Here is a 21,799-nt window from a genome sequence, read left to right on the forward strand (position 1 = left end):
ATGACGGCTGCGTGGTCCCATGGTGTTTATACTTGCGTACTATTGTTTGTACAGATGAACATGGTACTGTCAGGCGTTTGGAAATTACTCCCAAGGATGAACCAGACTTGTGGAGGTCTACAATTTTCTTGGCTGATTTATTGAGATTTCCCCATGATGTCAAGCAAAGAGGCACTGAGTATGAAGGTAGGCCTTGAAATACATCCACAGGTATAACTCCAATTGACTCAAATATTGTCAATTAGCCTATCAGAAGCTTCTAAAGCCATGACATAATTTTCTGGAGTTTTCTAAGCTGTTTAAAGGCACAGTCAACTTAGTGTATGTAAACTTCTGACCCAATGGAATTGTAATACAGTGAATTATAAGTGAAATAATCTGTCTGTAAACAACTGTTGGAAAAATGACTTGTGTCATGCACAAAGTAGATGTCCTAACCGACTTTCAAAAACTATAGTTTGTTAACAAGAAATGTGTGGAGTGGTTGAAAAACGAGTTAATGACTCCAACATAAGTGTATGTAAACTTCCGACTTCAATTGTACATAGGCGTACAGAATAGAGGTCGACCGATTATGTTTTCCACGCCGATACCGATACCGATTATTGGGGGGGCAAAAAAAGGCCGATACCGATTAATTGGCCAAATTTTAGAATGTATTTGTAATAATGACAATTACAACAATACTGAATGAACACTTATTTTAACTTAATATAATACATCAATAAAATCTATTTAGCCTCAAATAAATAATGAAACATGTTCAATTTGGTTTAAATAATGCAAAAACAAAGTGTTGGAGAAGAAAGTAAAAGTGCAATATGTGCCATGTAAGAAAGCTAACGTTTAAGTTCCTTGCTCAGAACATGAAAACATATGAAAGCTGGTGGTTACTTTTAACATGAGTCTTCAATATTCCTAGGCAAGAAGTTTTAGGTAGTAGTTATTATAGGAATTATAGGACTATTTCTCTCTTTACCATTTGTATTTCATTAACCTTTGACTATTGGATGTTCTTATAGGCACTTTGGTATTGCCAGTGTAACAGTATAGCTTCCATCCCTCTCCTCGCTCCTACCTGGGCTCGAACCAGGAACACATTGACAACAGCCACCCTCGAAGCAGCGTTACCTATGCAGAGCAAGGGGAACAACCACTCCAAGCCTCAGAGCAAGTGACGTTTGAAACGCTATTAGCGAGCACCCCGCTAACTAGCTAGCCATTTCACATCGGTTACACCAGCCTAATCTTGGGAGTTGATAGGCTTGAAGTCATAAACAGCGCAATGCTTGAAGCACAGCGACGAGCTACTGGCAAACCGCACGAAAATGCTATTTGAATGAATGCTTACGAGCCTGCTGGTGCCTACCACCGCTCAGTCAGACTGCTCTATCAAATCATAGACTTAATTATAACACACAGAAATACGAGCCTTAGGTCATTAATATGGTTGAATCCGAAAACTATCATCTCGAAAACAAGACGTTTATTCTTTTAGTGAAATACGGAACTGTTCCGTATTTTATCTAACGGGTGGCATCCATAAGTCTAAATATTCCTGTTACATTGCACAACCTTCAATGTAATGTCATAATTACGTAAAATTCTGGCAAATTAGGTGGCCCAAACTGTTGCATATACACTGACTCTGTGTGCAATGAACGCAAGAGAAGTGACACAATTTCACCTGGTTAATATTGCCTGCAAACCTGGATTTATTTTAGCTAAATATGCAGGTTTAAAAATATATACTTTTGTGTATTGATTTTAAGAAAGGCATTGATGTTTATGGTTAGGTACACATTGGAGCAACGACAGTCCTTTTTCATGAATATGCACCGCATTGATTATATGCAACGCAGGACACGCTAGATAAAATAGTAATATCAACCATGTGTAGTTAACTAGTGATTATGATTGATTGATTGTTTTTTATAAGATAAGTTTAATGCTAGCTAGCAACTTACCTTGGCTTACTGCATTTGCGTAACAGGCAATGTTACTAGTTAACTAAGGTTGCAAGATTGAATCCCCGAGCTGACAAGGTAAAAATCTGTCGTTCTGCCCCTGAACAAGGCAGCTAACCCACTGTTCCTAGGCGGTCATTGAAAATAAGAATGTGTTCTTAACTGACTTGCCTAGTTAAATAAAGGATAATTAAAAGTGTTCAAAATGTATTTATTTAATTTTAAAATCGGCCAAATCGGTGTCCAAAAATACCGATTTCCGATTGTTATGAAATGTTATGAAATCTGCCCTAATTAAATCGGCCATTCCGATTAATCGGTCGTCCTCTAGTACAGAGGCTCATTATCAGCAACCATCACTCCTGGGTTCCAATGGCACGTTGTGTTAGCTAATCCAAGTTTATTAATTTTAAAAGGCTAATTGATCATTAGAAAACCCTTTTGCAATTATGTTAGCACAGCTGAAAACTGTTGTGATCATTAAAGAAGCAATAAAACTGTCCTTCTTTAGACTAGTTGAGCAACAGGATTTGTAGGTTCGATTACAGGCTCAAAATGGCCAAAATCAAAGCACATTCTTCTGAAACTCATCAGTCTATTCTTGTTCTGAAATATTAAGGCTATTTCCATGCTAGAAATTGCCAAGAAACTGAGGAGCTCGTACAAGGCTGTGTACTACTCCCTTCACAGAACAGCGCAAACTGGCTCTAATCAGAATAAAAAGAGGAGTGGGAGCATAACTGAGCAAGAGGACATTAAGTACATTAAAGTGTCTAGTTTGAGAAACAGACGCCTCACAATTCCTCAACTGACAGCTTCATTAAATAGTACCCCCGTCAACAGTGAAGAGGCGACTCCGGGATGCTGGCCTATTAGGCAGAGTGGCAAAGACAAAGCCATACCTCAGACTGGCAAATAAAAATAAAAGATGAGCACAGACACTGGACAGAAGAACACAGACACAAAAGAACACAGACACTGGACAGAGGAACTCCGCAGGAGTGATGGTTGCTGATAATGGGACTCTGTACGCCTATGTAGATATTCCATTCAAAAATCAGCCGTTTCCAGCTACAATAGTGATTTACAACATTAACAATGTCTACACTATATTTCTGAAAAATTTGATGTTATTTCAAAATGGACAATTTTTGGGGGCATTTCTAAGTGACCCCAAACTTTTGAACAGTAGTAAAGATACATACATACATACATGCACTAGCCTCCTATAACACACACACACACACCTTCTTACCTTTGAGCATGGCGTGTCCAGTGGAGCCAACGGTTACACTGGGCAGAGTGCTTCGGGCCCCGAGGGCGGCAGTGGCCTCCAACAGGGCCCCGGTCAGATGGGCATACACTGAGGTCCTCTGGGAGCTGGCACGGTACACGTACCTAGGCTGAGTCGGGCATGTCACCCTGAGACACACACATCCAGCAAAGGCTAGGAGCTTCCTGCACGGGTGCAGCAGGTTGTCCTCAACACTCAGCGCATGGTGGATCTGTGGACAGAAGAGAAGACATGTATTTATTTAAAAAAATGTTGTTTGGCCAGATACAGCTAAATTATTCAGAACAAATGATATCTTCTACAATAATGACCTGGTTAACCCTGATTATGGAGACCTGGGTTAAAGTGGAGCTCCTCTAGCTAATAATAATAATTGTGTTTGACCAGATACGTTATTTCACAGTAAACAAAATAAAAACTGACTGTCATCACGCTTATAGGGAAGAGCACTCAACAGCTTTTGACATTACCGATCATAGTCTGCTGCTGAAAAAACGTTTGTGTTATAGCTTTACATCCTCTGCTATATTGTGGATTGAGAGGTACTTGTATAACAAAACACAGACGGTGTTCTTTAATGGAAGCCTCTCCAACCTAATCCAGGTAGAGTCGGGCATACCCCAGGGCAGCTGTCTAGGTCCCTGACTTAAAAAAAATGTTTTTACTAATGACCTGCCACTGAGTAAAGCCTGTATGTCTATGTATGCTGATGAGTCCACATCATAGACATCAGCTACCACAGCAAGTGAAATCACTGCAACGCTTAACAAAGAGATGCAGTCAGTTTAAGAAATGCAAGTAATAAGCTAGTCCTAAATATTTGTAAACTAAAAGCATTGTATTTGGGACAAAACCATTCACTAAACCCTAAACCTCAACTAAAGCTTGTAATAGCTCAAATGTAGAAATTGAGCACGTTGAAGAGACTAAACTGCTTGGAGTAATCCTGGATCGTAAACTGTTATGGTAAAAACATAAATGTAACAGTAGCTAAGATGGGAAGAAGTCTATAGCACCTGGACTACTGCCCAGTCATATGGTCAAGTTCCACAAAGAGGAACATAGGTACTGTAGATCTGTAGTGGTAGAGTAGTGGTGTAATAACGTGTTGTATGACGTACCGTTTAATGTATTTTTATGTAATACCCTTAATCTTGTTTGGACCCCATGAAGTGTAGCTGCTGCCTGGGGATCCTTAATAAATACAAATACTACTCTATTTGAGTATAGAGGAATCCCCTTATCCCTAGGGGATTTGCATAGCATGCATGTTTTACATATGATACATAAACACAGCTGGGACCCTTTTACTATACATATATTATTACCCCACATCTAATTTCTTCTTCTGCAGCCTCAAAATGATGAGCAGGCTGATCAAGCCTTTGGTATGTATAAACAAGGTTTTAAAAGTTAAAATGACACACTCCAACTAACAAATGTAATCCTGGTAATCTTAAATCCACCCGGGGTTACGTAACATTTGTAAAGATCAGAAGAGGTCTTCATAATGTCTTCCTTCTGATATCCAAAGAGAAGGAAAAGAGCTGAGGTAAAGGACTAAATCAACAGCTCGATCTTACTGGCCTCCGAGTGCATTTCATCTCACTCTGAAAACGTTTGTGAAACCAGCTGCCATTATTCTGCCATTACTACCAATCGGTTCCAGGAAAAACAGTTAGCTAAATCTTTGCCCTTCCTCTGAACAGAATGACCCTGCTAATTTGTCCTTGCTCTTCACTAGACCTACAGTATACACATGTACCGAGGTAGCGACTTAAGAGGTTTGAATGAATGGAGGACCTGAGCAGGAAGTCACTTTCCAGCACAATTATTCACTATTGCCAGACAGCATGATATGGGAATAGAGCATTGTGCGCTCTCAGGTAAGCTCCCAGACTTTGAAGTCAGAGCAGTACTGATGACTGTTACTCCTTAGAGAGACAGCAAGACCTTTGCAGGTTGGGTTTGATTGTATTAAGACACTATTCCGAATTATTCATCCAGTTATTTTTTTATGGTAAATGTATTTTAAGGGTTGAAAAAATGTGATTCATAACATAAACGCTAAAATCATCAGGTATCTCATGTTTCAATATCATTAGTGCAATAACACCCTCCTCTTGCCTTGTTAAAGCCAGAATTAAGTAGATTATTGTCACAGCAACCAGGATAAGCAGACAGTCTATAATACTTGGCAATTCAATTAGCTGGTTCTCATTTTTTCTCCTCTATTGAAGTGCCGCAGAACATTACATAGCACAGCTTTTACAAAAATACACAGGGTGTCTGAACTGTTCAAGAAAACAAGGGCAATTTGGATGGTCAGGGGCTACAGTAATACCAGATCATGATGTCTCTATAATGCCGTCCTTATGATATCCAAAAGCCATTTTACATCTGAAAAGGAAATTAGCCAAGGTAAAAGGACGAACACAACAGCTTGATCTTATTGGCTTCCGAGAGCATTTCATCTCACTCTGACAATGTTTCTGTGAAACCAGCTGCAATTATTCTACCATTACTTGTCCTTTGTAACCAGACACATTAGCTGTGCTTGATTGAGCTTACCTGTTGCAATAAAACCAATAGAAATGTCCAAACCTGGCACTCCAGACAAGCCAAAGCTCAGGTATTTGAAAGATTTCAAACCCAAATAGCATTTCAACCCAGGTCTGACTAACAGAAAGCCCCGATGCTGAAAGAAAAATGGCACACAAAAAAACAAACAAAAAACTCCTGTTTATGATGAAAGTAGTCCAGAAGTCATGGACCCTGCAGTCACCAGCCCAGATAAACGTTCTGCTCATGGGATGGGTTTCCTGTCTGAAAGGCCAGTTTGCTGTTGTCAGATTTTAAACTGGCCCCTTGGGGCCTGAAATCTACCAGCCTGCACGTTCTGTAAATTAGGCTACAGCAGCCAGTCACAAAATTGTCAAGTTACATGTTTTACAATTTAGCAGACTTGCTTATCCTGAGCAACTTACAGTAGTGAGTGAATACATTTTCATGCTTAATGTTCTGGTCCCCCTTGGGAATCGAACCCACATGTCTGGCGTTGCAAGTGCCATGCTCTACCAACTGAGCCACATGGGTCAGCAAAGATGCAAAGCTCTTGTGCCCTTGTTGCCTGTGTTCCAGCAGCAGATATATGCAAGAGAACGAACCAAGCGCCACTGTAGGCAGAGTGGTGTCCATTTGATGTTTGCCTGCCTCTCGGTGTCAAACGACTCGCTCTCTCGCTCTCTCACAGAATATGGATTCATCTTAACCAGTTAGGAAAGAGCCACGCAGGACATTCATTTCATGTATTTATTTAGCCAGAATAGTCCACTCAGTAACAATTGCCACCTTTTTCCAGGTAGTCCTGGGTTCCAGGACAGACCGAGACAGCACAAGTCCATTAACTGGCACTTATTTCTCTGAGCACAACGTCTACTCTACACACACCCAGAACATGGGCCGTTGAGAGGGATTACAACATGTCTCTCTGCAGTCTGCCTGGCAACAGCCTTAGATCGCCGTCATGCCATGCCATTCTAGATCAAAGGGATATTAGCGAAGTGCGGCCTGCATGAACTGTTGAGCTTTTTCCAAGTATTCCTCACTTGGTACAACTGGAAGATGACTACTACTCCCTCGGAGTCCCTTCATACTTCATACACTGGAATGCTGACAGACTCTGTCGAAGACCCAGTGTTGGGAATAAAAGAGAAATGGCCCAGATAGAAGCTCATCACAGTTCATAAACACCTAAAGAGAGCTTCTCTGGTCTGTCTGTCTGTCTGGAATCCAGAGCTGGCGTGTGTGTGTCCTCCATGCCTCTTGAGTAATTTGATGGTGTGTGTGTGGTCCCTGGCCAGAGAATCTGAACCCTGGATGGAAACCCCAACTGCCCTGTATGTGAGACTCGCCCGGCCGTGGCTCAGCAGACGCAGAGGAGCACAGGGAATGTGCCCTGTTTGATGGACACATGGCAGCTGCCTACACTACTGAGACACGTACATCAAGTCCTTACCAGTCTGACTATTCCCCATCACACACACACACGTATGTCAGTCAGTCACACATGGAAACAACATCTGCAATATGGCTCGAAATAGGAGAGATATTTTATTGTGTTTTTCGAAGAGGGGGAAATTCCCTCGATAGTCTCCTCGACTCTCAGGTTTCGTGGGAGAGCCACTATGTTTACACAAATTTAAAAAGTGAACAAACTGTCCCAAATAAACTTTGAACATAACCTAACAATATATCTTTGCTTTGTCTCTTAACATGTAAAAATCCCTCATCCATCCGATACTATACTCAAATGGCACCAGTACAGTAAACTATAGAACACATATCAATGCGTTAACCCATTATCAAGGCCCAGCAGATTTATCTGCCTGGCAACCAGCCAGTGAGCCAGCCATTCTGGGCAGTGATTAGCATGGACAGTGCACTAACAGCCTGACTCAGCTGAGCCATGCGTGGGACGTGACCTCTATGTGACAGTAGTGACCTGTTGATCCTTTTAGAATTCTGAACCCCTCGGTCCCCTGTCATGTGACCCAAACAGAACACAGTTGTCCCCAACATGTTACAATGCTGTGCTGCCTGGCATATGAGCCCCCCATGGTGTGGAAGTGACAAGCAGGGTGGGCAAGAGAGAGTGGGGTGGAGTGGGGTGGGGGAGGTGGATGTATTCTGGATCAAGGCTCGGTGTATCCGCTAAGACCCGTCACATTCAGAGCTCCTCCCTAGTTTCTCAGAGCATAGGGATGCTGGCTGATATGGAATAGTACATATCAGATTTCACCCAGATGCAATGGCCGCAGGGCTGGGTCTAGCCTGTTGGGGGCCCCAAGTGAGATTTGGTTGGGGGTCCCGTCCATCCAAAATATTTTGTGGCAGTGCAGAGAAGAATGTAAGTTTTAAAGTTCATTACCTGGAATTGTACCCATTTTGCCATTGGGTGGAGAGACATTTTTGCATATTTAAGCAAATTTCCTGCAATTCTACACATTTTGTATTAACTTATGCCATGTTAATATGATATCTGAGTGAGAATGACAAACAAAATTGATGGGTGCCTACTGGAGTCCCGGCATTTGTACACGTGCCCTGTGAGGCCAGGTTGGTATTAAGCAATGATTACTATAAGTTTAGATAGCTGGCTAGACTAACTACCAAAATAAAAAATTGTTAGCTGACATGGCTAATTGAGTGACTGTAGTAGGTTACCGACACAAGAGAAAAACTGATGAACAACCTCATTTCTAAATTGCACCTAGTATAGTCTAGTATTCTTAAACGTCCTCTCACTGTCAACTGTGTTTATTTTCAGCAAACTTAACATGTGTAAATATTTGTATGACCTTAACAAGATTCAACAACAGACATAAACTGAGTGTTGTGTTGCTGGTTCGAGCCCAGGGAGGAACGAGGAGAGGGACGGAATCTATACTGTTACACTGGCAATACTAAAGTGCCTATAAGAACATCAAAGGTTAATGAAATAGAGAGAAATAGTCCTATAATTCCTATAATAACTACAACCTAAAACTTCTTACCTGGGAATATTGAAGACTCATGTTAAAAGGAACCACCAGCTTTCATATGTTTTCATGTTCTGAGCAAGGAACTGAAACGTTAGCTGTCTTACATAGCACATATTGCACTTTTACTTTCTTCTCCAACACTTTGTTTTTGCATTATTTAAACCAAATTGAACATGTTTCATTATTTATTTGAGGCTAAATAGATTTTATTGATGTATTATATTAAGTTAAAATAAGGGTTCATTCAGTATTGTTGTAATTGTCATTATTACAAATAAATAAATGCAAACCGGCCGATTAAAATCGGTATCGGCTTTTATGGTCCTCCAATAATCGGCATTGAAAAATCATAAATCGGTCGACCTCTAATACACACACACACACACACACACGTGTCTTCGGAAAGTATTCAGACCCCTTGACTTTGTCCACATTTTGTTATGTGACAGCCTTATTCTGAAAATGATTAAATAAAACATTTTCCTCAGCCATCTAGACACAATACCCCATAATAACAAAGCAAAAACAGTTCATTTTTATTTTGGCAAATGTATAGAAAATATTAATAAATAATTCAGACCCTTTGCTATTGAGTACAGGTGCATCCTGTTTCCATTGATCATCCTTCAGATGTTTCTACAACTTGATTGGAGTCCACCTGTGGTAAATTCTATTGATTGGAGATCATTTGGAAAGGCACACACCTGTCCCACAGTTGACAACGCATGTCAGAGCAAAAACCAAGCCATGTGGTCGAAGGAATTGTCTGTATAACAGACAGGACTGTGTCGAGGCACAGATCTGGGGAAGGGTTCCAAAACATTTCTGCAGCATGGAAGGTCCCCAAGAACACAGTGGCCGCCATCATTCTTAAATGGAAGAAGTTTGGAACCACCAAGACACTTCATACAGCTGGCCACCCAGCCAAACTGAGAAATCAGGGGAGAAGGGCCTTGGTCAGGGAGGTTACCAAGAACTCCATGGTCACTCTGACAGAGTTCCAGAGTTCCTCTGTGGAGATTGAAGAACCTTCCAGAAGGACAACCATTTCTGCAGCACTCCACCAATCAGGACTTTATGGTAGACAGGCCAGACAGAAGTCACTCCTCAGGAAAAGGCACATGACAGCCCGCTTAGAGTTTGCCAAAAGGCACCTAAAGACTCTGACCATGAGAAACAAGATTATCTGGTCTGATGAAACCAAGATTGAACTTTTTGGCCTGAATGCCAAGCGTCACATCTGGAGGAAACCTGGCACCATCCCCAGGGACTGGGAGACTAGTCAGGATCAAGGAAAAGATGAACGGAGCAAAGTACAGAGAGATTCTTGATGAAAACCTGCTCCAGAGCGCTCAGGACCTCAGACTGGGGCGAAGGTTCACCTTCCAACAGGACAACGACCCTAAGCACACAGCCAGGACAACACAGGAGTGGCTTCGGGACAAATCTCAAATTTGGACTCATGAGACCAAAGGACAGATTTTCACCGGCCTAATGTCCATTGCTTGTGTTTCTTGGCCCAAGCAAATTTCTTCTTATCCTTTTACTAGTTGTTTCTTTGCAGCAATTCAACCATGAAGACCTGATTCACGCAGTCTCCTCTGAACAGTTGATGTTGAGATGTGTCTGTTACTTGAACCCTGAAGCATTTCTTTGGGCTGGTAACTCTAATGAACTTATCCTCTTCAGCAGAGTTAACTCTGGCTCTTCCTTTCCTGTGGCGGTCCTCCTGAGAGCCAGCTTCATCATAGCGCTTGGTGGTTTTTGCGACTGCACTTGAAGACCCTTTCAAAGTTCTTGAAATTTTCCGGATGGACTGACCTTCATGTCAAAGTAACGATGGACTATCATTTCTCTTTGCTTATTTGAGTGGTTCTTGTCATAATATGGACTTGGTATTCTTCCAAAATAGGGCTATCTTCTGTATACCACCCCTACCTTGTCACCACACAACTGATTGTCTCAAATGCATTAAGAAGGAAATACATTCCAAACTTTTGACTGGTAGTGTATATTTATTACGTTTGTTGGGTCGGGGACCATTGGCTTTTATACTTCAAATCCTCAGCGCAACTCAAGCAATTCCTCCAACTGCGTATTAGGAGCCACGCTGGTTGGGAATTTGGGGGAGGTGCGTGTTCGAGCTGTGCGTCCCCCGCGGACGAGTGTCTCAGAGTCTAGCTACGTCACTATGGGACGCCGGACTACCACATCTCAGCGACTGTGGACTATGATTTACGCTTAAGGTCTACTTTTTCCCGGTTTAAGAAAGCGAAACATTGTGGAGGAGGGTTAGGGTGAGACCGTTAATGTGCTGTGCCTGTTACTCTGGTGAGGTCGCTGGGAGAGAGGTCATACATACTTAAAGCTGTAAGAATGGCCTCGTAAAAAACAGAGATTTCTGATATGTAAAACAGTTGAACACTTCAGCCAAAACAGCTATAACAGAGGCAATAAAACCATTTGAGAAAATGTTTTTAATATCATAAAATAGCCCGTCAGGATCCAGTCAGGCAGATGCGTCCCAGCTAACTCTTAAAATTAGGGTTGAGACAGCGCCTCGCGTATACACTCCAGTATCAGCTGACAGGGTATTCATGACATACCTTGCAGACCAGACCACCCTCAGAAATGAGCCTGCTCTGTACTACAGCTAGTCAGCAACAGTATCTCAGCATAAAGACAGTCGACCAAGCCGTCCATCCAGACAGTGTAAACCAGACGATCCTGAGACGTAAACACAGACAATCATTCTCCTACTATAGCTGTAAGAACATGAGGACAATCTGAGAGAACTGTACACTCCTCCACTCTATTCAAAGTCAATAACTGACAAGCCTGTTTTGTAATGTCTTTCAAGCAGCAGAGAGACTCTCCCAAACGCCTGTCCTCCACGCTTCCTGTGTCTTCACAAGGTAATGTTTGTCTTTCCATAAGTGGATGTCTGGACTTTTTCAGCGTTGACTAAATATTTTGTGTCCAGGCCAGGCCTTGTCCTCTTACCTAGGATAGGAGAACTGGCTTGGGCCTATCAAAAGCATCAATTGATGCTGTTTAGAGAGGCTGATATCGGAATACCTTTCCTGATAAAGGAATGATGCTCTTATCAAAACAGAACTCGGTTATGTGAAAGGCTCAGGGAAATATCCAGGATAATGTTTTGCATTAGCTCCTGGAAACCAAACGGAAACTATGAGCATGAAAAACATGCACTGCTCTTATCCTCTAGGCCGAAATAATACTGCTCAGTTGTGCAATCTAGTGGCAGTTTTCCAATCCTAGTGTCGCCTGTGTGGATTTCTGACTTTCCATGGAATGTTCTAGATCCAGCCAGGTTAATGTCATGGAACGACATGTATACAGTAACTATAGGGGGAGATGTAGCTTCAGCATCTTTGTCACGGCTGTAGGCTACTCACTGCACTGTGAGTCTAGCGGTTCTGGAATATTCTGTACAGTTTGCTTTAGTCAAACACAGGAAGAGCTAGTCAGCGACTGCAGTTAGCACCCAATCTACACATCTCATTCTGCAGCTCTGACAATACTGGAAATCGTTCCCACAATTCAAGAGGTCCTCGGAGGGACTGTAAATCTGTTCGATGAACACTAACAACAATTGCTGATAGTCTGACCTAGCAACTCCCTTACCCTTCAGAAAGTTCAACACGAACTACGGCAAAGTACTTCTTAGAACTTATTTTCTTGCACTCTTTTTTCTTGAACTCAGAAGGCACGCAAAAACACTAAGGCAGAAGGCATAAAGAAACCCCCAACAGACTGTAGAATGTGTAAGAGGCCTATACTTACATACAATCAGCCCCCCACTTGTGTGAAACAAGAGATCCAGATTTTCCAGTGGCAACAAAGTTAATATGAAAAAGCTAATACTATCAAGTCTAGGCACAGGCCTCAGAATATGACCGATCTAAAATGTTTGCCAGGCCAGTACTGATGGACCTGCAGCTTTTTTAATCTAGGCCAAGGAGAAGCTCAATGGCAGAGATGCCATCTGTGGGATCTGAGACTGGCCTGCTGTGGGGAGGAGAGAAGGGGAAGGCTTCATAGTGCCCCATTGAATTTCACAAGGAGCTGTTTTTAACCAATGCGGGGGCAGACCCTCCCCTCCCAACACCACTGTACACGTTTTAACAAGCTTCGGCTTAATTGAGGTGTGCATGTTGAGAGGAGAGAGAAGGGGGGGGGGGGGGGGGGGGGGGGGGTAGAGAGAGAAGCTACGGTTCAAAACCCAAATAAAGCCCATGAGAATCCATAACCATGTTCAGGTGTAGCGTAACATTGACTAACAGAGTGTTGAATCTCACGGCCTTGAGAGAACTGTAGGAGCGCGCGAGCGAGAGAGGGGGAGGCCAGTTCCCTGTAGAGTGCAGAGCCAACCTGAAACCCATTACCAGGCAGAAAGAGAGGGACTTTCACTGCAGCCAGCTCCCAGCACTACGCGACCTCATCAACCCGTTCTCATGTCATACATCCAGCTGTTACATTTTGCATACTTACCGTATTCCAGGTATACATTAGGCCACTTGTGATTTCTTAGAAAGTCCATAGTGTACAATAGAAAGTCAACTTTCAATACAGTAAGGTTTAGTACTTTGAAGGTGCTAGTCTGATATCTTCTAATGAGCAGTGTACATGCCATCTTGCCCTTTTAAAATACCACACACGTTCTGCCACATTACACCGTACGCCAGATTGAATACCTCAAAAAGTCTGTTTGGAAAGAAAAGCGGTTTTCAAATCCCCCCCTCAAAACTCACACTAGAGGTGTGAATGAACTCACAAGGCATCTGAAAAGACCTCACAGATTACAGTTAAAGTTATAACATCAGTAAATGTGTCTACTTACTTACTTACTGTGACTCAGGCAGTCAATGAAGAGGGTAGAGGAGAAAACCAGACCATGACGGATGTAAAATCCTTTCTAGTCAGTGAGGAGACTCCCTGAAAGAGGGAGAAAGAGAGATCTACACCAGAGAAGGAAGGAGTAACCGCTCACAGAGCTTTGCCTTTGGGAGGGATGAGGGCACCCCTTATTTGGCTATGACTAGCCGGTTGAAAATGAGAGGCAATGAGAGAGATCTTATCAGAAACTGAAGAGTTGATTTTAAAACAGACTGTGACAGAGGGGTCGGAATTACATGAGCGTCCCATAAAAAAAAATCGATTGTACGATAATAGTCTGATTAATGTAGGAACGTGATTTCAGAGGTCACCATGTAATAAGGTCTCTGTTTTTCTGTGAGGAGAAATGATGTACGAGTCACGTCGACTGTGGTGCCTTGCTTCATGCAGGTACATGATTCATAAAGGCCTAATTGTAAAAGTAATCCGAATTTCCGCGAGGAGATCAATTCTAAAATGTTTTAGGTGATCAAGATTTTTTTTTTTATTAAAAAGCTTTGACGAACGCCAAGAGGCCGATAAATTAAGCTTCAATAAACAAGTGATACTAGCAAGAGCAGTGTGATCAATTCTTCTAAGTTATCTCTGTTGCCATGCACCTGCAGCAAGATACACTACATTACCAAAATGTATGTGGACACCTGCTCTTCGAACATCTCATTACAAAATCTTACAAAATCATATTAATGCCCCCCTATGCTGCTATAACAGCCTCCACTCGTCTGGGAAGACTTGCTTCCATTCAGCCACAAGAGCATTAGTGAGGTTGGGCAATGATGTTGGCCAATTAGGCCTGGCTCATATTTGGTGTTCCAATTCATCCCAAAAGTGTTCGATGGGGTTGGGGTCAGGGCTCTGTGCAGGTTCTTCCACACGGATCGCGACAAACCATTTCTGTATGGACCTTGCTTTGTGCACTGGAGCATTGTCATTCTTAAACAGGAAAGGGCCTGTTGGCACAAAGTTGGAAGCACAGAATCATCTAGAATGCTGTAGCGTTAAGATTTCCCTTCACTGGCACTAAGGGCCCTAGCCCTTAGTTTTTTCGAACCACGAAAAACAGCCCCAGACCATTATTCCTCCTCCACCAAACTTTACAGTTGGCACTACGCATTGGGGCAGGTAGCGTTCTCCTGCCATCCACCAAACCCAGATTCACTTGTCGAACTGCCAGATAGTGAAGCGTGATTTACCACTCCAGAGAATGTGTTTCCACTGCTCCAGAGTCCAATGGTGGCGAGATTTACAGCACTCCAGCCAACGCTTGGCATTGAGCATGGTGATCTTAGGTTTGTGTGCAGCTGCTCGGCCATGGAAACCCATTTCATGAAGCTCCCGACTAACAGCTCTTCTACTGACATTGCTTCCAGAGGCAGTTTGGAACTCGTAGTGAGTGTTGCAACCTAGGACAGACGATTTTTATGCGCTACGCGGTCCCGTTCTGTGAGCTTGTGTGGCCCACCACTTTGCGGCTGAGCCATTGTTGCACCTAGATGTTTCCACTTCACAATAACAGCTCTTGCAGTCGACCTGGGTAGCTCTAGCAAGGCAGAAAATTAAACTGACTTGTTGGAAAGGTGGTATCCTATGACGGTCCCACGTTGAGAGTCACGGAGCTCTTCAGTAATGCCAATGTTTGTCTATGGAGATTGCGTGGTTGTGTGCTCGGTTTTATACATCCGTCAGCAACAGGTGTGGCTGAAATAGCCGAAGGGGTGTCCACATACTTTTGTATACATTGTGTAGCTCAAAAATGTTAAACAAAAACAAATACAATAGTTCTCTATCAAAACTGATTCTAGCAGTTTGATAACAACCTTCTGAAACTTGCAAAGCTGAATGCTAATTATGTATTTTACTTAAAAAACACAGATGTGGGTAATATTTATTTTTCTAGTTGGCCTCTTGGGGTATACATAACTATTCCCCAGGCTATGACAAAAAACCCTGCTCGATTTCACCTTCATGTTAACAAATGAGCTGTTAGATAACCCTGACGTTAGAGATACACCTTCATGAAAATCACAAAGATAAGCATTTGGTGAAAAAAAAATTACAGATTGAAAAGATAAACACTACTGTGAACAATGGTTATTTAGTAACCTAATTGCTATGTCTAATTAGTCTGTGATGAAATCAGGTCTCAGGTCTCTGATCATTAGTGTGTGGGCCAATCATCCCTCCACGCCTGCAATGGCTGCCCACTCATGTCCCCTGAGACTGTGGAGAGCTGATGAGCGTGTCACCCTGGGATGTCAGGCCACTTGATCCTGCTCATTAGCCAGCTCTGCCCTCCGTTGCCATGAGAACCTCTTAGAAAAGACACTTATGTATTTCAGCTTTCTGCCACCTCGTGCACACAAACACAGAATGTCACAATGTCCACCATAATCCCTTACATTTCAGCTTTCCTGTTAAAATGATATATTTAGAATTTAAAAAGCCCATACTAACCCCGATCCCAAATGAACATATTGTCATGTTCTTCCCTTGTGTTTTTGTCCTGCAACCTCTTTATCATCAGTACCTGTGTGGCAGGAGCTGAAGACAGACTTACCACGGACCCTTATTCAATCCATTTCATTCAAGTGGGAGAATTAATCCACTCCATGCCTTGTGAGCATCAAAGTGATCCCACGAACAAAGGACTCAGACGCTTGCTTACACATTGAGGCCTTTGATCAATACTTTGTCAAATTAAATGCACTGCACTACAGTAATTAAATTAGGTACAACACGATGAACACTGTTCCCTTGATATGGTGACGATAGATGCTATTCATGTTATCGTTTTAAGGGGGGGGGGGGGTGTTCCTTTAGCTTTCATGGACCGCGTGAGACTGAGGTTCTGGTTCAGATGATAAGTACTGCCACCATGTGGTGAGTCATGGAAGTACAGCAACAGACGATATCACAATGAATGCGTATACACAGGCAACATCTTTTTAAGTATTGGACTGCCTGCCTAAACAACGTTGAATGAAGGAGCCTAAAATCTGCAGATAAAATGAACTGATAAAGTCAGAGGGAAAAGGTATCAGGGTGAGGCCATACTTATCCAGTATACAGCCTCACCCTGACTGTGTTCACTGTTCACAGCCAGGGACACATACCACTTTGAGCCAGGTGAAGGAATGACAGGAAATAGCTGAGAGATATCTGTTTCGGTATCATCTATTGCATAAAGACCAAGAAATGTGGCTTGGGACCAGTTCATGAGCAATCAAATGCCAGAAAGACTTGAGAAGTCCTCCAAAAATACTGCCTGTGGTCACTAGATGGCACCCAAATAGCAGCCATGCTGCTGGCCTACCGGGATATGAGAACGCACTTTCCACAGCCTGTGCTTATGTAAACAATCAACCAGCACAGATGATAACCAAATAACCTGTAGAACTGCACTATCTCTGTAGTAAAAACATCTTGTACTGGTGGGAGTTTGTTATCTTGCCTACCGAACGTCACATGTGAGTGATGAACAATAGCAAGGCTCCACTCTAGGGAGGCCACAGTTCATGAGGTTTATCATGACTAAATCAGAGACACCAAGGCAAAGCAAACGTCTGTGCTCGCATACACCCTTCTGAAGGGCTTCGCTTGAAAAACAAGAGAAAAAAAGCTGTGTTAGTCCCTCAAGGCACAGTAGCCATGAATTAAGAAATATCAAATGTAATTAATTTTTTAAATATTTTTTTTGCAGAGGGTCTGTTGCGCAATTTTACATTAGCCTAGATGTTTGGTGCAGTACATCTCAAGTGAAAACATTGGCATGAAAACTAGCAGTACACTGCAGACAGTAAGGCCTAGCTGCTGCTGTGCTCTCTCGTCTTGCTCGTTGAGCCCAATGACAGCAAACACTTCATTGAAGAACCCTGTCCATAGGTCCCACCCCTACTGTTGACCAATCACCAACTTCGACTTGCCTTAAGAAAAATGTGTGTGCGTACAGCCCCACAAAAATACAGAAATCATCAGCTAGCCACAGTCTCTGGGGACCTGAGTGGGCAGCCATTGCAGGGATGGAGAGATGATTGTCCAACACACTAATTAGCAGAGACCTAATTTGCTATCAGACTAAATAGACATACCATTTATGTTACAACATAAACATAGAATAGATCAAAATGGAAACTATCTGTTAACTTTGTGCTTATCCATGTGATTTTCAGGAAGGTGCATCTCCAACGTCAGTGTTTTTCTAACAGCTAAAAACAGCATCATTATATGCTGTATATCAAACTGTTTCCACTGGAAAGCATGGGACAGGCTTTAGTCAGTAGCATAAAAAACAATATGTCTCCAGCCTAGAAGAAGATTGTGTGCTTCACAGTGAGGGTAAACAACCAGACAGAAAAACACACACACAAAAGTCTCCTCAGGGGGCCAAAACTCTCCATAGGACAGGACAAGAGGGATGTTCTCTCTGGACCTCTGCCATTTTCCCACAGTAGACGAGGTGATGGCGGGTCCCCACATCTGTACTGTAGTCACATATTATGGCAGACTAAAGAGGATGTCATGATCACAGTTCAATCAATATAATGTTAACCAGTCGATCAGGACATCAATGACTAGCTCAATCCCTAGATAAGGTCACTCGGCTAGCCTAACACAAAGTCTCTGGACATCCCAGAGAAACAGAAGATTCCTCACAGTGATTGTGTGTTTACTCCTCAGCCGGTTCTGTGTAGGAGAGCATCTGGGCAAACAGAACAGTGTAACACTCCCCTAATCTCTGCTTAAGCTGCATCACCCAACTGGGACAAAAACACGCCGTCTCGGCACATTCCACTGGAATGGCCCAACACTCCTATGGAGCAGGGAGAGAATGGAGAAAAGGGGATGCCTAGTCAGTTGTACAACAACTTCAAAGGTGAAGCAGACGCTAAACTACAGGACTGTTTTGCTATCACAGACTGGAACATGTTCCGGGATTCTTCCGATGGCATTGAGGAGTACACCAGATCAGTCACGGGCTTCATCAATAAGTGCATCGATGACATCGTCACCACAGTGACTGTACGTACATACCCCAACCAGAAGCCATGGATTACAGGCAACATTCGCACTGAGCTAAAGGGTAGAGCTGACGCTTTCAAGATGTAGGACTCTAACCCGGAAGCTTATAAGAAATCCCTCCGACGAACCATCAAACAGGCACAGCGTTAATACAGGGCAAAGATTGAATCATGCTACACCGGCTCTGACGCTCGTCTTGTGTGGCAGGGCTTGCAAACCATTAGAGACTACAAAGGGAAGCACAGCCGCGAGCTGCCCAGTGATACGAGCATACCAGACGAGCTAAATCACTTCTATGCTCGCTTCGAGGCAAGCAACACTGAGGCATGCATGAGAGCATCAGCTGTTCCGTACGACTGTGTGATCACACTGTCTGTAGCCGACGTGGGTAAGACCTTTAAACAGGTCAACATTCACAAGGCTGCGGGGCCAGACGGATTACCAGGACCAACTGGCAGGTGTCTTCACTGACATTTTTAACATGTCCCTGATTGAGTCTGTATTACCAACATGTTTCAAGCAGACCACCATAGTCCCTGTTCCCAAGAACACAAAGGCAACCTGCCTAAATGACTACAGACCCGTAGCACTCACATCTGTAGCCATGAAGTGTTTGAAAGGCTGGTCATGGATCACAACACCATTATCCCAGAAACCCTAGGCCCACTCCAATTTGCATACCGCCCAAACAGATCCACAGATGATGCAAACTCTATTGCTCTCCACACTGCCCTTTCCCACCTGGACAAAAGGAACACCTACGTGAGAATGCTATTCATTGACTATAGCTCAGCATTCAACACCATAGTGCCCTCAAACCTCATCACTAAGCTAAGGATCCTGGGACTAAACACCTCCCTCTGCAACTGGATCCTGGACTTCCTTCCTGACGGGCCGACGGGTAGGTAGCAATACATCTGCCACACTGAACCTCAACACTGTAGCCCCTCAGGGGTACATGCTCAGTCCCCTCCTGTACTCCCAGTCCCCTCCTGTACTCCCTGTTCACCCATGACTGCAAGGCCAGGCACGACTCCAACACCATCTTTAAGTTTGCAGACAACACAACAGTGGTAGGCCTGTTCACTGACAATGACGAGACAGCCTATAGGGAGGAGGTCAGAGACCTGGCCGGGTGGAGCCAGAATAACAACCTATCCCTCAACGTAACCAAGACTAAGGAGATAAATTCATAAAATATCCTACAATGTGATTGTCTGGATTTTTTTCTCTCATTTTGTCTGTCATAGTTGAAATGTACCTATGATGAAAATTACAGGCCTCTCATCTTTTTAAGTGGGAGAACTTGCACAATTGGTGGCTGACTAAATACTTTTTTGCCCCACTGTATGTCATGCAATAAAATGCTAATTAATTACTTAAAAATCATACAATGTGATTTTCTGGATTTCTGTTTTAGATTCCGTCTCTCACAGTTGAAGTGTACCTATGATAAAAAATTACAGACCTCTACATGTTTTAAGTAGTAAAACTGCAAAATCGTCAGTGTATCAAATACTTGTTCTCCCCACTGTATAGCGTACCTTTGAAAACATTTTAAGAAGTAGAGGCGTTGATCAGAAAACCAGTCAGTATCTGGTGTGACCATAATTTCCCACTTGCAGCGTGACACATTTCCATTGCATAAAGTTGATCAAGCTGTTGATTGTGGCCTGTGGAATGTTGTCCCACTCCTCTTCAATGGCTGTACGAAGTTGCTGGATATTGGCGGGAACTGAAACACACTGTCGTACACGTAGATCCAGAGCATCCCCAACATGCTCAAATGCCTGACATATGTAAATGTAAGATTATTTATTAATTATTTGTTTTGCAAACATTTCTAAAAACCTGTATTTGCTTTGTCATTATGGAGTATTGTGTGTAGATTTGGGTGGGGGGGGATTATTTCATCAATTTTAGTGTAAGGCTGTAATATAACAAAATAAAGAAAAAGTCAAGGTGCCTGAATACTTAACGAATGCACTGCGAGCGTGTGTATAAGCTCTAATACGCATATGGGTGTTTTAAATAAATGCTTTGGTAGTTTTAATCATCACCTTAGAAAGCGCTGTCCATTTTATTGTGTTAGGCTTTGAAACAACATCCACAACGACCATGTTTCACACTCATTTTCAACCTGCATTTTAAATCGAGGACCAGGTCATTAGGACCTGATGGAGGGACAATAGAGCCCCGAGGACCAGGCCATTAGGACCTGATGGAGGGACAATATAGCCCAGAGGACCAGGCCATTAGGACCTGATGGAGGGACAATAGAGCCCAGAGGACCAGGCCATTAGGACCTGATGGAGGGACAATCGAGCCCCGAGGACCAGGCCATTAGGACCTGATTGAGGGACAATATAGCCCAGAGGACCAGGCCATTAGGACCTGATGGAGGGACAATAGAGCCCCGAGGACCAGGCCAATAGGACCTGATGGTCATTGGCAAGTTGGGTACTACCAACGCATGTCCAGAGTACATAAGAGGGGATTACCATGAATTTTACTGTGGTCATGACATATTACTTCCGGTGGTAATATGGTCACCGCAACAGTCCTACCTGACACTAACAACCATAACACATCTTACTAATTTCCTGGTATTTATTAGTCTTGAGCTAATCACAGTGGGTCAAACAGCAGCCTTCGAAGATTGTTGATTCAAGCTTTAGGTTTCTGGAAGCAGGAAGTTGTCTTTAATTTACCCTTCTTTAGAACCTGCCCCTGTTGGCTCTTCCCTCTACTTAACGAGGTCGGTAGATTTGCTGGAACAGTTGGCTGTAATGCAATGACTTCAGTGTTTTTCTTCTATGTAAACCATTGATCTATTTTAAAAAGGCCTTCTTCCTATCTAACCAACCAGCTAGTAGTTACATTACTGAAACCGCACAGATTCAGCTATGTGCACGCACACAGAGTCGATACCACCGACTCCGATCCCTTCTATTACTTTTCTTACTAAGAGAAACTAGAGAAAGCCATGGAGGTCTGGCTAAACAATTATAGGACCAGTTTTTAGCCACTTCCCCTCTCTGTCAATGGGTCCCTCT

The 21,799-nt window shown here is 43.0% G+C and overlaps 1 protein-coding gene across 4 annotated transcripts in view; it reads right to left on the bottom strand.

Moving 5' to 3' along the window:
• plce1 (phospholipase C, epsilon 1) overlaps window positions 1-21,799 on the bottom strand; it is an 80,597-nt gene that overhangs the window by 35,438 nt on the left and 23,360 nt on the right. For all 4 annotated transcript variants that reach the window (XM_031799013.1, XM_031799012.1, XM_031799015.1 and 1 more), the window contains exon 4: window positions 3,223-3,472. In XM_031799013.1, coding sequence (XP_031654873.1) covers window positions 3,223-3,472 — 250 coding nt within the window. The remainder of the gene's footprint in view (window positions 1-3,222; window positions 3,473-21,799) is intronic.

The sequence above is a fragment of the Oncorhynchus kisutch genome, linkage group LG20, assembly GCF_002021735.2.
Source record: "Oncorhynchus kisutch isolate 150728-3 linkage group LG20, Okis_V2, whole genome shotgun sequence".
NCBI classification, from domain to species: Eukaryota; Metazoa; Chordata; class Actinopteri; order Salmoniformes; family Salmonidae; genus Oncorhynchus; species Oncorhynchus kisutch.